We start from the raw sequence: 16,345 nt of genomic DNA, 5'->3' as shown, positions 1-16,345 counted from the left end.
TTCTAAACAGTTCTAACATATTTTTATAAACTAATTTCCTACTATTAATACTGGGCTTTCGACATCTATGGTCATGTCAGCCTATCATATATGAGGAATGACGTCCCTCGTCAATCACGCTATCCAAGGAAAGGGAAAGAAAAAAGGATTGGAAAAGGAAGGAAGCGGCCTGAGACTTTTATATTAGGCACCATCCCGCCATTTGCCTGAGGAAAACCTCGCTCAGGATGGCTGCCTGAAAAAGCTTTTACACTTTTTCGACTGTGTCCCTACCGAGAATCGAACCGGGAATCGCTCGCATCAAAGGCGAGAGTGTTAGCGATTATGCTACCCGAGGTCGCAAGACGTACAGTTCAAAGTGGGATATGAACACTGTGTATTCGATGCTGCCCCATGGCTCAGTGGTAGAGCGTTCACCTCTGGTGCTTGGGGTCCCGGGTTCGATCCCAACCCCCGCCAAGTTAACTCTGTGGTGGACAAACACCGTGTGCGTGGGTTTTCTCGGGGTTCTCCCGTTTCCTCCCACTTTCTTCATTCCACCATTTCATTCATTACTCATCATCACCGTCTCCTTTAGCCTAACCGGCATAACCGTGGGACGTAAAACTCAAAGATTTCATTTTTCGATGCTGCCCCACCGAAACAAGCTTGGGACCTCGTGCATCAGACACACACGTTAGCCACTAGTCCAGAGATGAAGGCTACCTAATCTCAAGTATGAAATAGTAGGCTATGTGTTTTACTGATAACTTTTATTTATTTATATTTAATTAATGCATACTCTGTGGACCTAGAATTATTGCATTCGTTTCCATATTCCTATTAACCTATCTTACTCTAGTTTGTTTTTCAATATATATATATATATATATATATATATATATATATATATATATATATATATATATATATGCAAGTTTACCATTAAACACTTGCATTGTAATTGATTTGGGTTACTTTATTTTTTAAACTTAATCTAAAATGCTTGTATTACTATTACGGATGCCTTTTTATTTTAAACTTGTAGATAAAAATGTTAATTTTTCTTTATAACTAAATGTGTGTCTTTGGTTAGGGCCAATTTTTCGGTCACGGTACGGAATCACCAACATCATGAGGTGATTGGCAAGCTACTCGAATTAAGAGAATTTAATGTAGAAAGCCAGAAATGACAATGAGATGTGCTACCGAGTAGAAGCTGGCTGTAGCCTCTAAACGCTGTGACACGAGAGAGTTCAGTTTGCTTTAAATTGAAAAATTTGACTCTTATAAAGCTGTGTCGTACATATTCTGTACGGTGTAGATGTATGGATTCTTTCTGGCTTCATTAGACATTCTGTGTTGTAACTTTTTTTGCTTCTTTTTTCAGCATCTTCGAATGACATTGAATGGCGAAGGACAGTGTAGGGTCCAACATTTATGGTTTCCTACCATATTCGATATGTTGGAACACTTCAGACAGCATCCTATTCCATTGGAGTCAGGTGGAGCGTCCGATGTTACTCTTACAGAGTACGTGGTAGCGTCTTCAGGGGGACGAGCTGGTGTTGCGGGCGGCACGCAGTCAGGGGATAGAAGGCCACCTGTTCCTCCTGAACCTCGCGAGGTAAGCAACATCAGGATTCTTTTTAGATGTGAATTAGAAATTACTTATCTTTGGGTGAATTAATGTAGTATCACATTTTTCTTATCTTTAACTTCTTCTCAGGGCATCACACTTTCGCTTGCTTTGATGCAGCTTTCAACTTTTCCCTATCCTGAGCCAGTTCTGTCATTTCCGTGTACTTTTCTTTCCATACATCTTGCATTTTTTGGTCCGTATATTTCAGTGATGGCCTTCCTCTGGGTATTTTTCTTTTGTTGTTCCGTTGAAGGTTGTAAGTTATGTAGAGAAATATTGTGTCTATATCACTATTGCCCTACAAGAAGACATAAAGTACCTTATAGGCTGGTGTAAAATATGGCACTTGAAACTTAACAGCAAGAAATGCGCCAGTATTACCATTACATTGAAAAAAATCTCCCGTTCCCTCCACATGTGATACCAACGATTCCCTTATTACACATTCTGCTAGTCATAATGATCTTGGTGTCATCTTTGATTCGAAATTAACTTTTTATAAAACTCTTAATAGCGCCCAAGCTCGAATACTGCTCTCCCATATGGGCCATGGCAGCACCTACACATCTCTCTAAACTTGTTTCCATTCTCAGCTTCTTTATTTCTATAGTACATTTTCGTGAGTTCCTGCACTTTGAATATTACCTAAGGAGGAATTCTTGCGATGTCTTAATATTCAGACTCCGGGAGTACACAGAAATAACTCTGACCTGAAATTTCTTCATAAAATAATGGAAACTTAAGATCGGAAAGATTACTTCAGGAACTATCCTTACGTGTCCCTCCTCTCATAACCCGAATACTCACCTATTCCATCTTGCTCGCCCTAGATTAACAATTATACACAGATCTCAATCATCTAACAACTGATGTGGACATTTTTTCGAACTACCCCGCGTTTGAAAGAGCAATTAAACGAGTTTTGGCGAAATATTATTATTTTTGAATTATTTGTTGACACTTTTTTGTTTGTTTGTTAACATTTCCCTGTGTAAAATGGCAAAGTTATGCTGTATTTGGGAATTTGTTCAATAAATAAATAGCGTGATTCTTCCATGTCTCCTATTGATCGATAGAAAATTCGTCCTTTACATTCATTATTTATCGCAAATTTTTGACATGTGTCTGCTGTTATCAAAAAGTGGAGTAACTGTAATTACGTTTATTATTAACAATTAGCAAGTATTACTTAATAAAAAAAAAAAAAAAAAAAAAAAAAAAAAAAAAAAAAAACTGATATTATTACGTACAAACTCTATTGGGATGATAAGCTCTGGTCCAGCAACTCGTTACTATTTTATTTACTTCCATAATCCAACAGATCTATTCTGTGCTAATCGAAACTTGTATTAAAAAAACCATCTCATATATAAGCTGATACACACTAATCATCGAACTTCGCTTGAACATAATAGAATACACCTACACATTAAATCTCCGTATCAAATGATGGAGGCTCTGTGGTTTGGTAGTAGAACGCTTATCTCTGCTGCAAAGGATCCATGGTTCGATCCCCTTAGCTTAACAAACATAATCATGGGTCGTCAAACTCAAAGACTTCATTTCTTTTCTTTTTTTTCTTTTTTTTTCTTTCTTTCTTTCGAGGCCACCTTAGTTTATGGTCAAGGATGTTATAAAATAGAGGATCTGCCCATACGTATCTTCATCCTATGAACTCAGTGAAGCCGAAAAACAACTGAGCATCGTCTTGAGCTGGTACGTGTGATTGGCTACTCTCGTTTCCGCCATGTTTGTTGGCTCGAAGCATTGCGATCTTAGTAGCGCGGAGCGGGCAGAGTAGGTGTGGTGGAACTGTGTTGTATGGCTTCACGATTTTGTTGTATGGTCAGATCCTCTATTTTATAACATCCTTATTTATGGTGGACAACATCGTGTCTGTGGAGGATCGCGTGTTTCTTCCCACATTATCATTCTATAATTTATTTCATTATCCACTTTAATTAAATGCTCAGTGGTACAGCGTTCACCTCTGGTGCATTGGGGCCTTGGTTAGATCCCAGCTCGCGCCAAGTGAGCTTTGTGGTGGACAAACACCGTGCGTGAGTTTTCTCGGGGTTCTCCCGTTTCCTCCCACTTTCTTCATTCCACCATTTCATTCATTTCTCATCGTCATCATCTCCTTTGGCCTAACCAGCATAACCGTGGGACGTAAAACTTTAAAAATTTAATTTCATTTTACTTTAATTAATCATCAGTCTCTTTTAATATAAAAAACAAAACTGAGAGATGTAAAACTGGAAATTTTAATTCATTCATTTCAATATCTAATTATAACCTCTCGAGAACAACTGTTTTCACAGACTACAAGTTCTGTGTCCCTATTAACAGATTGTATGGTTAACATTAAGTGTTCTTTGCCCATACATAATACGTATTTCCCAACAGTTTCATAGATCATATTCTTGTAACATAAATTATGAACATAGAACTAAAACAGTTCGCCAACAAAGTAAAAACGAATCACAATTGAGAGGATATGAAGGAATTACAAGTAACATTTTCTATGTCTGGAATAATTGACTGTTACTGTATGCTCAAGAAAGGGTAACACGTTATTTCCAACCTATAAACCAGAAATTGTACATTCTTATTTGCACTAACTGGTAACACAGCTAAACAAAATCATATACCGTTATTCTTTTTTCATATTCTATTTTAAACAACATTGATACCGCTCTCTCATCTCTTGCCCACTCCTGTATTCGTACTTTTATTTTTCAACCACCATTCCAGACATAAAAATGAACTTACAACTTATATAGCTGCCTTGAATTCCATGTACCCAATATATGTATCATGAAATCTCCATAACTAACACTAACACTAGCAGAGTATGTCTAGCATCTATTTTCTACCCAGCACAGAGTATATCTTTTGAAATGGAGTATTGGGACAATTGGACATTCCAAGGTTGTGCTCTGTAGGCAAAAGGAGACCGATGATCAATGAAAGTGAAGGATTATAATAAAAATGTGGGATGAAACTGGAAAACCCCGAGAATATCCACTGACTTCATGAAATCCAGTATGAACTAACGTGATATATAACGAGCCGGAGACCTGTCGCTTTAGAACTGAGCGGTCTGACGCTTAAGTACCGTATCCCTGGTATGAAGCTTGATAAAACGAAAACACTTTAAAAGTCACGGAATCAATTACTTAACACTCACCTCTAATATGCCCTTGGAATCTTAAAAAGTTTTTTTACTTACTTATTTACTCCCTCCCTCATTCACTCACTCACAGTATAATCTTGACAGCCATTCTTGTTGCCTTCAACGGCTACAGACTTTTTTTTTTTTTTTTTTTGTCCTTATAGTTAGTAATGAAGAATTTCGCCGTGTGTACTTTGTGGTGGACAGACACTGTGCTCGTGGGTTTTCTCGGGGTTGTCCCGTTTCCTCCCACTTTCTTCATTCCACCATTTCATTCATTTCTCATCATCACCGTCTCCTTTAGCCTAACTGGCATAACTGTGGGCGTAAAACGTAAGATTTCATTTCGTTTTTTCGGCTGTATTTTTTTTTTAACATTTTATGCAATGTAGTTTTTTTTTTTAACATTTTATTCAACCTAGTAAGTTTTTTACATTTTATTCAACGTAGTCCATTTTCCACACAAAACACTGAAGTCAGCAATAAGTTAATAAAAATTGATCGGTCACTATACATACTAAATTACAAGTAAGAATAGAATATAAACACAATCTGCAATGTACTCTTACAACACGTTTCACATTAAATTGAGGTGGAAATTAATTAAGGTGATAATGTCTTCAAATTGCAATGTTTTCACGTTGGGAATCGAACTAAGGACCACATGTACAGAGACACGAGTGTTAGACTCTAGACCGGTGGGGAAGATCAATGTGTTGAAAGCTTTCGATAAATTGAAACAAAGTAGTAAAGACAAAAATAAAGAAATAAAATAAATATGTTCTCTGCGCACGAATTACATTACAGTAATGACTATAATACCCGGATATTTAATAGCATTTGTTATTTCTTATTTCTCCAGTTTTTGCAGCCAAATACTCCAAATCCATCACTATGAAAGTGTTTTGCTAATTTGTCTACGGTCATGTCTACAAAAAAAGACATTGATTGCTACTCACATTAGAGTTTATTTTCGTATTTCCTTTGAGATCTTCTTTCTCACCTCAACCGTAAGTTGGTAGGCAACATGGAAATTTTAAAACTTTTCTCTGCCTTGGGAGAGCTGTTTTATACTTTGATAAGGCCTCTTCTTCATAACTGTATCGAGATATTCTATCCTTGGTGTTTCTCTTCCTGGTTTTCCTTCTGTCTTTTCCTCTTATCAACACGGTGATCTAATTGTAGTGCCGAATAAGATGGCCAAGCATGCTGTTTCTTCTTTTTCCTATTACCTTCATGATCTGTCGTCCTTCATTAGCTTCTTTTAGTACGTCTTCGTTCCTTTTCCTTTCGGTCCATGATATGTGCAGCATTCTGCGCCAACACACATTTCAAATGACTACAGTTTGGATATTCCAGCTTTTCTCAATGTCCACATCTCTGACTCGTAAAGCGTCAAGCTCCATACCAGAATCTAAATATATCGTTTCCGAACGTCCAACGACACATTTCTTGATGTTAACGGTCCTCTTTTCCTACAACTTATGCGACTTTCGGTATTCTCTTAATCTTATATTTTTTTTCCTATTTTATTTTATGGCCAGGTATCACTTATCTATATGAATCTTCAAATAATTTTTAATCCGGTTTGTTTAATAAACTATCTTAATAGCTGCTACTACAAATCGGTATGTATCTTTTATAATACATTTTGTGTCCTAACTCGGCTACACTAACTCCCAACATAAAAAAAAAAGTAAAAAAAAAAAAAAAAAAAACTTGGCCCGTTACAGAGGTGTGTTATTATATAGGTTGAAATAATTCAAATTCAAAAATAAAGAACATCTAGAGGACGTTTTAAAATTGTATATTATGTTGTCTCGCTTTTTTAAAATAATGTTTAATTAAGATTTTCGACTTGTACCTTAGTAATTGTTTTTGTTGTAATGTAATATCAATCTTGTTCTTTAAGTATTCTAAGTAGATCGTCTTCGGAGCTCAATTTCAACCACCTCTGCGATTTTCGGTATTCTCGCGTAATAAAGAGACTGTGGTTGCAGAGTATTTCTAAGGATAAATGTTAGGATAGGGAAACTCACCTTGCGAATTTATGAAAATGCTTGCATCAGTGTTGTGCTCTTAGCACGTATTTTCTACTTTTTAAACATTTCTTAGTGGTAGTATAGTTCGTATTACGTTAATGATCCCTTGGTTTGTGTTCGTTATCATTTTGTATATATGCAGTAACTATTTATGTTTAATTGGGCTATTCATAGTGTATTAAAACTTATTTTCATTTATTATCTATTTGGATCTGAATTTGTTTCCAATTGTTAATAATTTACGTTTTTGTACCGATGTATTATATTATGTCAGATGGCTTGTAAGTAATCAGTACTTGTATTTAATACAGATTCTTACCGAAGAATCGGAAAATATGTCTTTTGGAGTGTTTATTTATTTATTTATTCACAAAGTTTGATACAGCACTAAGCTGTACAACGTAACAATAATAAATAGAAAGAAAGAATATACAAACACAAGAAGATTGTTCACCTCTAAATTTACAATGTTCTTCTTCAGCTGAGATCCAAAGTTTCGTTCAGAAGTAAAAATATTACATCTTGTTAACAATATATTGTAATCATGCGCTAGTCTGTAAAATAAGGAGCGTTGTACAATTGATAACGTAGGTGACTCGTAAGTTAACAAATTAAGAGAGTGAGTTCGCCGGGAAGAAACTCGAAAGTTAATCTGCGATAGTATAACTTCAGAATCAATTTTATCATTGATAATCTTATATAGGTAAAGTAGGTCTGCAGTTCGGCTTCGTTTGTCAGGGTTATATAAGTTCATTAAAAACATTATTTCTTGTCTGGAGTGGTCACGTAACTCGGGAATTCTAAATCTAATTATGGCTTTAAAGAAGTTTAATACCGAGTCAATGCGTGATAGATTAGTAAGTACTGCCACATTCCATACGGGTGAACAATAGTAAATGATCGGGGAAATAAAAGCCTTATAAAACATTGTGAGAGAGGAGAGACTTTGTATTTCAGGAAATCTGTAGAGTAGACCAAGTAACCTCATAGCTCTGAATGAAATCGAAGGATGTGATCCGCAAAGGAGAGTTTTTCATCAAAAACAACACCTAGATCTTTTTGAGATGAAACACGTTTAATAGGAACATTGTTGACATTATGTGTCTGAAGAAGTACAATCTTTTTTTAAAAGAGATAGAGAGGGTTGAACATTTGTTGGGGTTTAAAACCAAGTTCCAATTAGTACACCAGTTACTTAGCATATCTATGTCAGCTTGCAGTAAAGAAGCATCATCTACAGAGTTAATGACTTGAAAGAGTTTACAATCATTAGCAAAAAGCAATATATTTTGATGAAGAGAACGAATAGTTGCTAGGTAAGTTGTCCATATACAGTAAGAACAAAAGTGGACCCAGTACGCTCCCCTGAGGTACTCCGGATAAGGTGGGACTAGACGGAGACATGGATCCAGGAAGAGTAACGCGTTGTTCTGTCCATAAGAGATAACAGTCTAAGAAAGAGAGAGGATCTGTCCATGAATATTGTATCTATTAGAGAGTTTGTAAAGAAGCAGCTTGGTCTTTGTGGTGTCAAAGGCCTTTGATATGTCAAAGTAAACAACATTAAGCTGGGGGTTAGCTGTAATAGCTTGTGCAGCATGGATGATTAACACTGACAAAAAAAAAAATGCTGAGAGCTGTTCAAAAAGGCTTGACAAATCAGTACAATCTATCTTCAACTCTTTTCTCGCAAAGAATAGACTCAGAAAAAAGAAGAGAAATAGATCTTGTTGCGAATGTATTGGTAGTTAAATAGAAATCAAAAAAGAAGTGGTAGTATCAGGATAAAGCAACACCAGAGAAACGATATTACTGCGCCACATTCAATAACAATATTTTGCACGTTAAACTTTTTGAAATAGAGCATTTGTTTAGTTAAAGGAAGAAGTAAAACCATGAAAGTGTAGATCTATACAATATCCCACTCAGAGAAACTTACATTAAAAGTTAGTAAAATAAGGCAAATAAACCGCTTTTCAAAATGTGAACTTAGTGAGTTCTGAATTGTGTGGTCACTTATTGGATAGTCAACATACAATGGACAAAGTACAGATAATATTAATGCACAACCTTAAACAGAAAATAAGAGCCAGAAGAGCTATCCTCATGTCAGGTCAATCTTAAATTTGGACGAATTTTTTTTTGTAAGATCGCTTCTTTTAGCGGGAAGAGAAGTTACAATAGTGTATTGTTACAGGTTGAAAACTTTTTTTTTTTTTTTCAATAATTAGAGGGGGGTACATTGATAAGAAGTTGCAGTTCTCATCTTTGAAGAGCCGACTGAGGAAGGTGAACGAGTCTTATCAAATACGATTAGAAATATATGATTATTTTGAGACGTAAGTGAGTAAAATATCATGTAATCTCATGTGTATTTCTATCAGTCTTAATTTTGTCTTCGGTTAAGTTTTAACTTTGATGATTTTATATTCGTACTCTAATAGATATTTTGAAAGACAAAAAATTGCATTGTCTTGATTCTTAAACTTCCTTGGCTTTGACCTGCACATTTCTTTTTGTCGTGTCCATATACGAGGTACATGTCAAACAAATAAAATAAAATAAAATAAAATAAATAAAAATAAAGAAGTAAAACTAAAAAAAAAAAAAAAAAAAAAGTGATACTGACAACACTGACGAAGATGCGCTTGCACGGAAGAACATTCTAGTGTTTTGTTCCTGCGACAGAGAGATAATTATTAGTGTGGAGTTTCGTACGTGAGAGTAGCAGTAAGTTGAAGTGGTTTCCGTCAAGAAGATCCTGGGCAGATATGAGGTGATTTCTCAACGCAAAAGAACAGAACTGTTATCTCAGGAGATATATATATTGCCAAACACTGTCTAATCTGCTACATGACATCCAAAACAGCGAAGAGGAATGTTAGGATCTAGTTTTTGAGACAACTCAAGTATTCCCTAGCTTTTCAGTATCCCCCATACAGTCCCAACTTCACCCCCTCATGTTTTTTTTCTTGACCTAAAAAAGGTGGCTTGGGAACTCAGTAGTCTAGTGGTTAGAGCGTTGGATTCATGTCCGCGTGGTCCCGGGTTCGATTCCCGGCCGGTGCTTTGGCATCCACATAGCGTCGTGAGACAAACTGGGGAGTCACATGGAAACACGATGTGATGGCTACTAGGTCTAGAAAGCTCCTGATGCGCCTGTTGGGAACAGGGCGTCGCAGCGCGCTGAGCACGTGCTCGCCTCTAGATTGGACGTAGTTCAGCCGGTCCCAGCAGATGGCGCTGGAGCAGGCTTAGGCCCTCAAAATTAGTTATTACGCCAAGCGGTTTGTGGTTTGGAAAAAGGGTGGCTTACTTCCCAACTTTTCAATAACAGAGGCCTCGCGTAGCGTATTCGTTAACGCTCTCGCCTTCGGTGCGAGTGGTCCCGGGTTCGATTCCCAGTGGGGGCACTCGGTCGAAAAGTGTAAAACTTTTTCAGGCCAGCCACCCTGAATGAGGTTTTCCTCATTCACACCAGACAAATGCTGGGGGGCTACCTAACTTATAGATCCCAGGCCGCATCCTTCCTTCCCTAATCCTTTTTTCCTTCCGTTTCCCCGGATTGTGTGCTCGCCGAGGGACGTCATCCCTCAAAAACGTGAAGGGCTAAATGGCCTTTGCTGCCGAAAGCCCAGAAATCTAAAATCCCATCCCATTTTCAATGACAGTGAAGTTTTCAAGATATCAGGTCTTGACTGGCTGAATTCTCTTGCGACAAATTGTTACATAGAGGGTCTACGAATACAAAACTTTGTGCCACTCTACCAAAAATGCTTGGATCTTCGTGGTGACTATTTAGAAACATAGCCAAGGTATTTATTTGTATAGAATCAGCATTTTTTTTTTCATTTTATTTCCTTGTAATAACCAATCTTTTTGCTTTTTTTTTTTTTTTTTTTCGTGCGCCTTGCATTTATCTGATATTGCATATATGACTTATACATTGAGACGTTTTCTTCCATGAAATAATGTTCTTATGTTAATATATATATATATATATATATAATGAAATTTGGAATGTGTTGTACAGGATGAATATTTATATTCGCAAAAAATAATAATAAATAAATTTTCCTATGTTAGTCAACTTTATCTTTACAAAGAACCACCAACTTCAGTTTCCTTATTAAACGAGCCTGACGAAAGCCGCAGAGGTTGCTCAAAACTAGCTCCAAATACAACCTATTTACAGAACATGAAGGAAGAAAAAGTTAAGTGTTTTGTTAACAACATTTGTGCTCTGTATTACACACAATTATTCGTTTTCTTCGAAAAGGACTAATGTGAATAACATGTAAAAATGTTTAGAAGCCAACGCTGGACGATGATAGCAACAGGATTGATTGCTGAAAGATCCCATTAAACAAACCATCAGAATAGGAATTACAGGGCACATGAAAAGGTTAGTTGGGTATTGTTCCTGTTCTAGTTCTGTCTGTGAAATGAGTAGTGACATCCAATACTGAAAATTTACGAAAATTGATACTGCCTTATGTTTTCAAAGTGTTGAACCACTACCAGTGTTGGAAACAAACAAACAAACAAACAAACTTATATTTTCGATGGTCAAAAGGGTACAGTTAATCTCAAATTAATAGATGCACGCTTAAAAATTTTACTAATCATGTCATTTATTTTAATTTTGATTCCTGTAGAATCCTTTTACATTTTAGGTTTAGGTTCTGACCTTAGTCTTGGTGGCTAAAAATGGATGATGAAACAATAAAAACATAAAAGAATTAAAAGAAAGGAAAAAGAAACGGGCTCATCGGAGGAGAGCAGTGTGTAAGCGTTTTGTTCTGTGTAGTTGTTGAGGTTCTGCTCTTCAAGTGTGGCCTAGCAGTGCTTCAGCAACTGCCATAGAACGAAACTTCCTACGTTTTTTTTTTCTGGTGAGTCCGTTTCTTTTTTATTATTATTATTATTTCGTTGATGCTCTTCTTTTTTCGTATTATTTTATTTATCGATCAAGTCTCCAGAGTAGAACCGAATATTAAGAAGTGCAAAGAGATCGTATAAAAATTGAGTAACCGATTCTGTAAAGTTACCATTCCAAACTTTAAGTCTTTATGGTGTTTTTAGTTCTATTTAGAATTCATGTTGGCTTTTGAACACTTCATACAGCCTATGTAAATGATTCATTATTTGCAGGTGGTAGTCAATGGTGGGTCGGTAAGAACACGAACAGAATCCATGGAAAGGCTACAACAACAGGAACGTCAGAGTAGTTCGGGGTCTGGCGGTGGACGTGCTGTGGAGAATACCTACAGTTTTGTATGACCCAATCAGGATGTACAGCCGGAATCAAATGTTGCGTCAGAATCCTGAACTGGAGGAGCATCGCATTTTGAGAGTGTGCTCTGAATGAGACAACAATTGAGTCGAAATGTTTGTGAGTACAAACTTGAGGCATTAAATATTAAGTGAAAACGGCAGTTCATAGCGCCGTTGTTGGTTCGAGTAAAAAATGCCTTTTGCCATAATTCGTAAGGTGGATTACATGTAAGTCATAAACAGTATTAAAGACTTTAAGCTCAAAGTTAATCTTGTCTAGCAGATAAGTAGCATTGTGTAATAACTTATGCTAAGTTGAACTACTGGTACCGAGAACATCGGTAATAGATCCGTCTTGCAGTGTAGTCGTAAGAAAGGCCTGGGGAACCTATCGTCTTCGGGGTGTATCCTAGCATGTCATGTGATGTGATGATAATGTGTCTTGAGCCTACGTAAAAGTACGCTGTATTGTATGTTAAAATATATCGCTTCCCTAATGAAATAAGCAGTTGTCTGCTGTATCTAGCAGGTACATACTTAACTTTGTCACATTTTTAGAAGCTATATACAAACATAGATCATGTTAAAGGTTTTGTGACCTTGGAAAGTATGTACAGTCTAGTTAAAAAAAAAAAAAGTGTTAAAATGAACCGTATAATGCATAATTTTCCCGTGACTTCTATAGTCTAATTAATAGTTTTTAAAGTGGACCAAATGGTTGCATTGCAGTTAGAGAACTACTTCCAGTGCTTACTTAATATACGTAAGCAATTAGAATTTTATACATATTGTAAAACAATAATAAATACATGAAATGTGTATGATGTTTCTATCACATATGTAGGCAGTTCTTGTAGCAGGAGTTTTTTTTTTCTTTCTTTTTTTCGCTCTAACAATTAACTTGCCTAATGTTTAAAGGAAAATCTGAGAAGAAAAATTAAATAATAATAACAAGTGAATTTTTTCACATTGTGAAATACAGTAGATTTTCGAATTATGGGGATTCAATGTCAAAACCGGATGTGATAGATTTAGGACTTCTGGCTTCAATACAAGGTTAGGGTCGGAGATGGAACCTATACTTGGGGCGCTGAATCTTTGTTAAAAAGAAATCTCGCTACTTCTCTCAGTTTTTGCTCTATTGGAATCAAAATTGAACTGGTGGTTGTCTTAATTTCTATCACTTCCAGCGTCAGTAGAAATCTTGAGATACAAGGTCTGGCATAGGACCTCCTTTGTTTGGAGAGGGCGCTGTGTGAGTTGTGGTAGGGATACAGCGGTGGAGGGGTATCGATCGATAGCGGTATACGTGTCATTTTCAGCTGTCGCAATGGCGTGACGCGGTGAGCGTCGTGCGTTTGTTGGGGAGGAGTATATTCGTAATGGCGTTCTGCATTGAGAGAAAAAAAAAAAAAATGCTGGCCGACCTATTCCAGTGCAGAATGCTTTGGAGATTAGTGGATGAACGCTTTCACAAGCGCTACATTTTCCGGCGTTGTTCATTCGGAGATCGGTCAGGCGATTTTATTCTCAGTGCAGAACCTGCTGCTCTAAAGTTCGATACCCAAATTTCAATAGTCCGGAACAGAATTATGTCGGGCAGGTCCGAACCGAATGCGAAATGCCCGCTAACTAGTAATCACAGAAACACAATTATGAATATACTTCTCCATAACAAACGCACGATGCTCATCGCGCTAGGACATTGCAACTACTGAGAATAGCACGTATTCAGCTATCGATCAACATCCCCTCGGCCGCTGTATCTCCACCACAACTCACAGAGCGCCCTCTCCAAATACGGGAGGTCTTTCTGCCGGGCCCTGTAGAATCTATTTCTGCGATCCTGAATTCGTACCGGTACACCGTTCTATACTATTTATTATCGTGGAATGGTTTACTTCGTTTTCGCGCTACGGGATCAATATTGTAATTGGAAAAGGTATATTTGTACCACTTCCGGTTTGAATAAGGGAATAAGGATCGATTTGGAGCCTTTTTTTATGCTGAATCTAAAGCATCGTCCGCTTTCTCTTACCATTGTTGTTCTATAAAAATGAATACTGAAACCAGAGAGAGTAGTGGATTTTTACCACTTCCGAGTTTAGTAGAAATTCGTTGTCTGTTACTGTTTTTACTCTAGGGGGATCAGTGTTGAAACTGAAAGTTCGAATGGACAATTAAGGAAAGAGGTAAAATCAATATATAAGGACGTTGATAAGGACCACCATCAACAGTTTTTCTGGAATTCGAAATAGGGCCTGTTGAAATTTAGCTTTTTCGCGATTTTGGACAGCCCTAGCTCTGAAATTATGCACTTTTCTTCACCATATGAACGTTTTCTCTTATTTTCATGTGAGGAACCACCTCTTACAGTTTGTCGGTATAGTTCTTTAACACCATAAATATATATTTATTTCAGGGCCGGCTCTACCATACGTGCAACACGTGCATTTACACGGGGCGGTACAATCTGTCATAACTATATTATCTAGAATAAATATTAATTGTTGAAACAAACTTCATGATGATGGTAGTTAAATTTACTAAGCTGACCTATTTGAATACTACATTCATAAATCATGTTTAGGTTTCATTAGTTTAAGATCACATGGACAGTGCTAAAGCAGATGGTCAAATAAATCCCAGCATGAAATCCCTGGGTATTGTCAAATACAAGAACTTAAGTAGCGAAAACCTGTTCCATTTAGTTAGTTATCAGAGTTTTGATATGAAAATAAGGCTTGTCTGTTACAAACAATTTCGTTATCATTGAAAGTGGAAACAAGTTTTCTTTTTAATTTTTTAACAGATGTAGAAGGAAAATCAAGAAATAAAGATAAAAGAACTAGTTACACTGGAATTGCAAACTGATATATTGAGATTAAAGCTCGATATTGAATACTATAAAAACAATTACCATCTTTCCTCTGCAAGTATGTTTGCTTTATTATTATTTAATAAAGATTATTATTATTTAAAAAAAAACAAAAAAAAAAAAAAAAAAAAACGAGATTGTATTTGCAGTATTTAGGTCTTCCTGAGTGCAAGTACGTTTTCCCGTCTTTTCGTTGTTCATAATGGAGTAGCATACTTAAAATCGTGTCTTTTAAGATTTGTTCTTTCTGGAGAAAGGGAGGGGGCTTCAAATTGCGTAGAGCTGACCCTTTATATATTTTTAAAATCTCGCTTTGTCTTACCGCTTTGCACTGATACCTGTCGATACACGGACATACTATACTTATGCATATAGCATAGTATAAAACTCTAAAAATACATATTACCACGTGCTGATGTCCAATAAAACCTGTTAAGGTGTTTATCTTTAATTTGGCCTCATACTAATGAGATTTCTTCTAAGTTGGTCACTTTTGTTATGAGAGTTGACATTTTCTGTTAAACCAGGGGACGAGGACTGACATAGGTTTCACTATAATGTATTAGAAAACTGATGGAAGCTTAAAGCCAAATGGCAGCACTATCTGCTGTAAAGTAAACATAAGAATTAAAATGATAAAACAATAAGCACCAAAATGAAATGTGTATATATACTATATATCATATATTAAACATTTGGAACTATGAAATCTACTTAAATAATAATCAATGAATTCATTTCGAGAAATCACCCAGCACTTGAAATTTGCCAAAATTGATGAAACAAAACAAGTCATTAATTGTAAATGTGCTCTGAATTCTATGGGACTGAAAATTAAGTAGTGGCTACGTTGCTATAATTCGTACATGGCTTTATGCACAGCAGAATAACTTTTTCATTTCTCAGTGTAATCGCCTCCCATCTCTATCACCTTCTGCCACATGTGTGGAAGGTGTCTTGTATCACAGTGCTTCCCGCGAAGTGGTTCCTTCATTTTGGCGAAGAGGTCGTCACAAAGTCCCGAAAATCATTGCTGTGCACTGTGTCCACGTGTATCACTTCAATCTACGCATGTAGTTCGTTTTTCTGAAACATAGTAATTATGGCGCTTGCACTTTCCTCGCTTACTTTATTGCACTGCTGCTTTTAACTGAATAACATACAGTCGTTACCACTCGCCTCACATTCTTTTATCAGCTGCGGAACTCTTGTAGAGCTGAGACTCAGCCCTCTGGTGTAACAAAAGAGTTGCCACTCTTTTTATTCAACCTATGTATATATGAAAATTAAATGTTACCCGGTGTTACGAACCAGTGACAGAGGGTACTCTTTCTTCCTTTTACTAGGGACGT

At 36.5% G+C, this 16,345-nt stretch overlaps 1 protein-coding gene across 2 annotated transcripts in view; it reads left to right on the top strand.

Annotated features, from left to right (window-relative positions):
• Lnk (SH2B adapter-like protein Lnk) overlaps nucleotides 1-15,090 on the top strand; it is a 41,139-nt gene extending 26,049 nt beyond the window's left edge. The window contains exons 6-7 of one of the 2 annotated variants that reach the window (XM_081768271.1): nucleotides 1,370-1,606; nucleotides 11,993-15,090. In XM_081768271.1, the coding sequence (XP_081624397.1) occupies nucleotides 1,370-1,606; nucleotides 11,993-12,121 (366 nt within the window). In that variant the 3' untranslated portion in view covers nucleotides 12,122-15,090. Of the gene's footprint in view, nucleotides 1-1,369; nucleotides 1,607-11,117; nucleotides 11,260-11,992 lie in introns of those variants that run through there. The other variant, XM_081768273.1, reaches the window with a different exon arrangement.
• Nucleotides 15,091-16,345: the final 1,255 nt, after the last annotated feature.

The sequence above is a fragment of the Thermobia domestica genome, chromosome 8, assembly GCF_964235325.1.
Source record: "Thermobia domestica chromosome 8, izTheDome1.hap1.1, whole genome shotgun sequence".
Lineage (NCBI taxonomy): Eukaryota > Metazoa > Arthropoda > Insecta > Zygentoma > Lepismatidae > Thermobia > Thermobia domestica.
The sequence above is the reverse complement of the archived record's forward strand: the minus strand, read 5'-3'. Positions and strand labels throughout refer to the sequence as shown.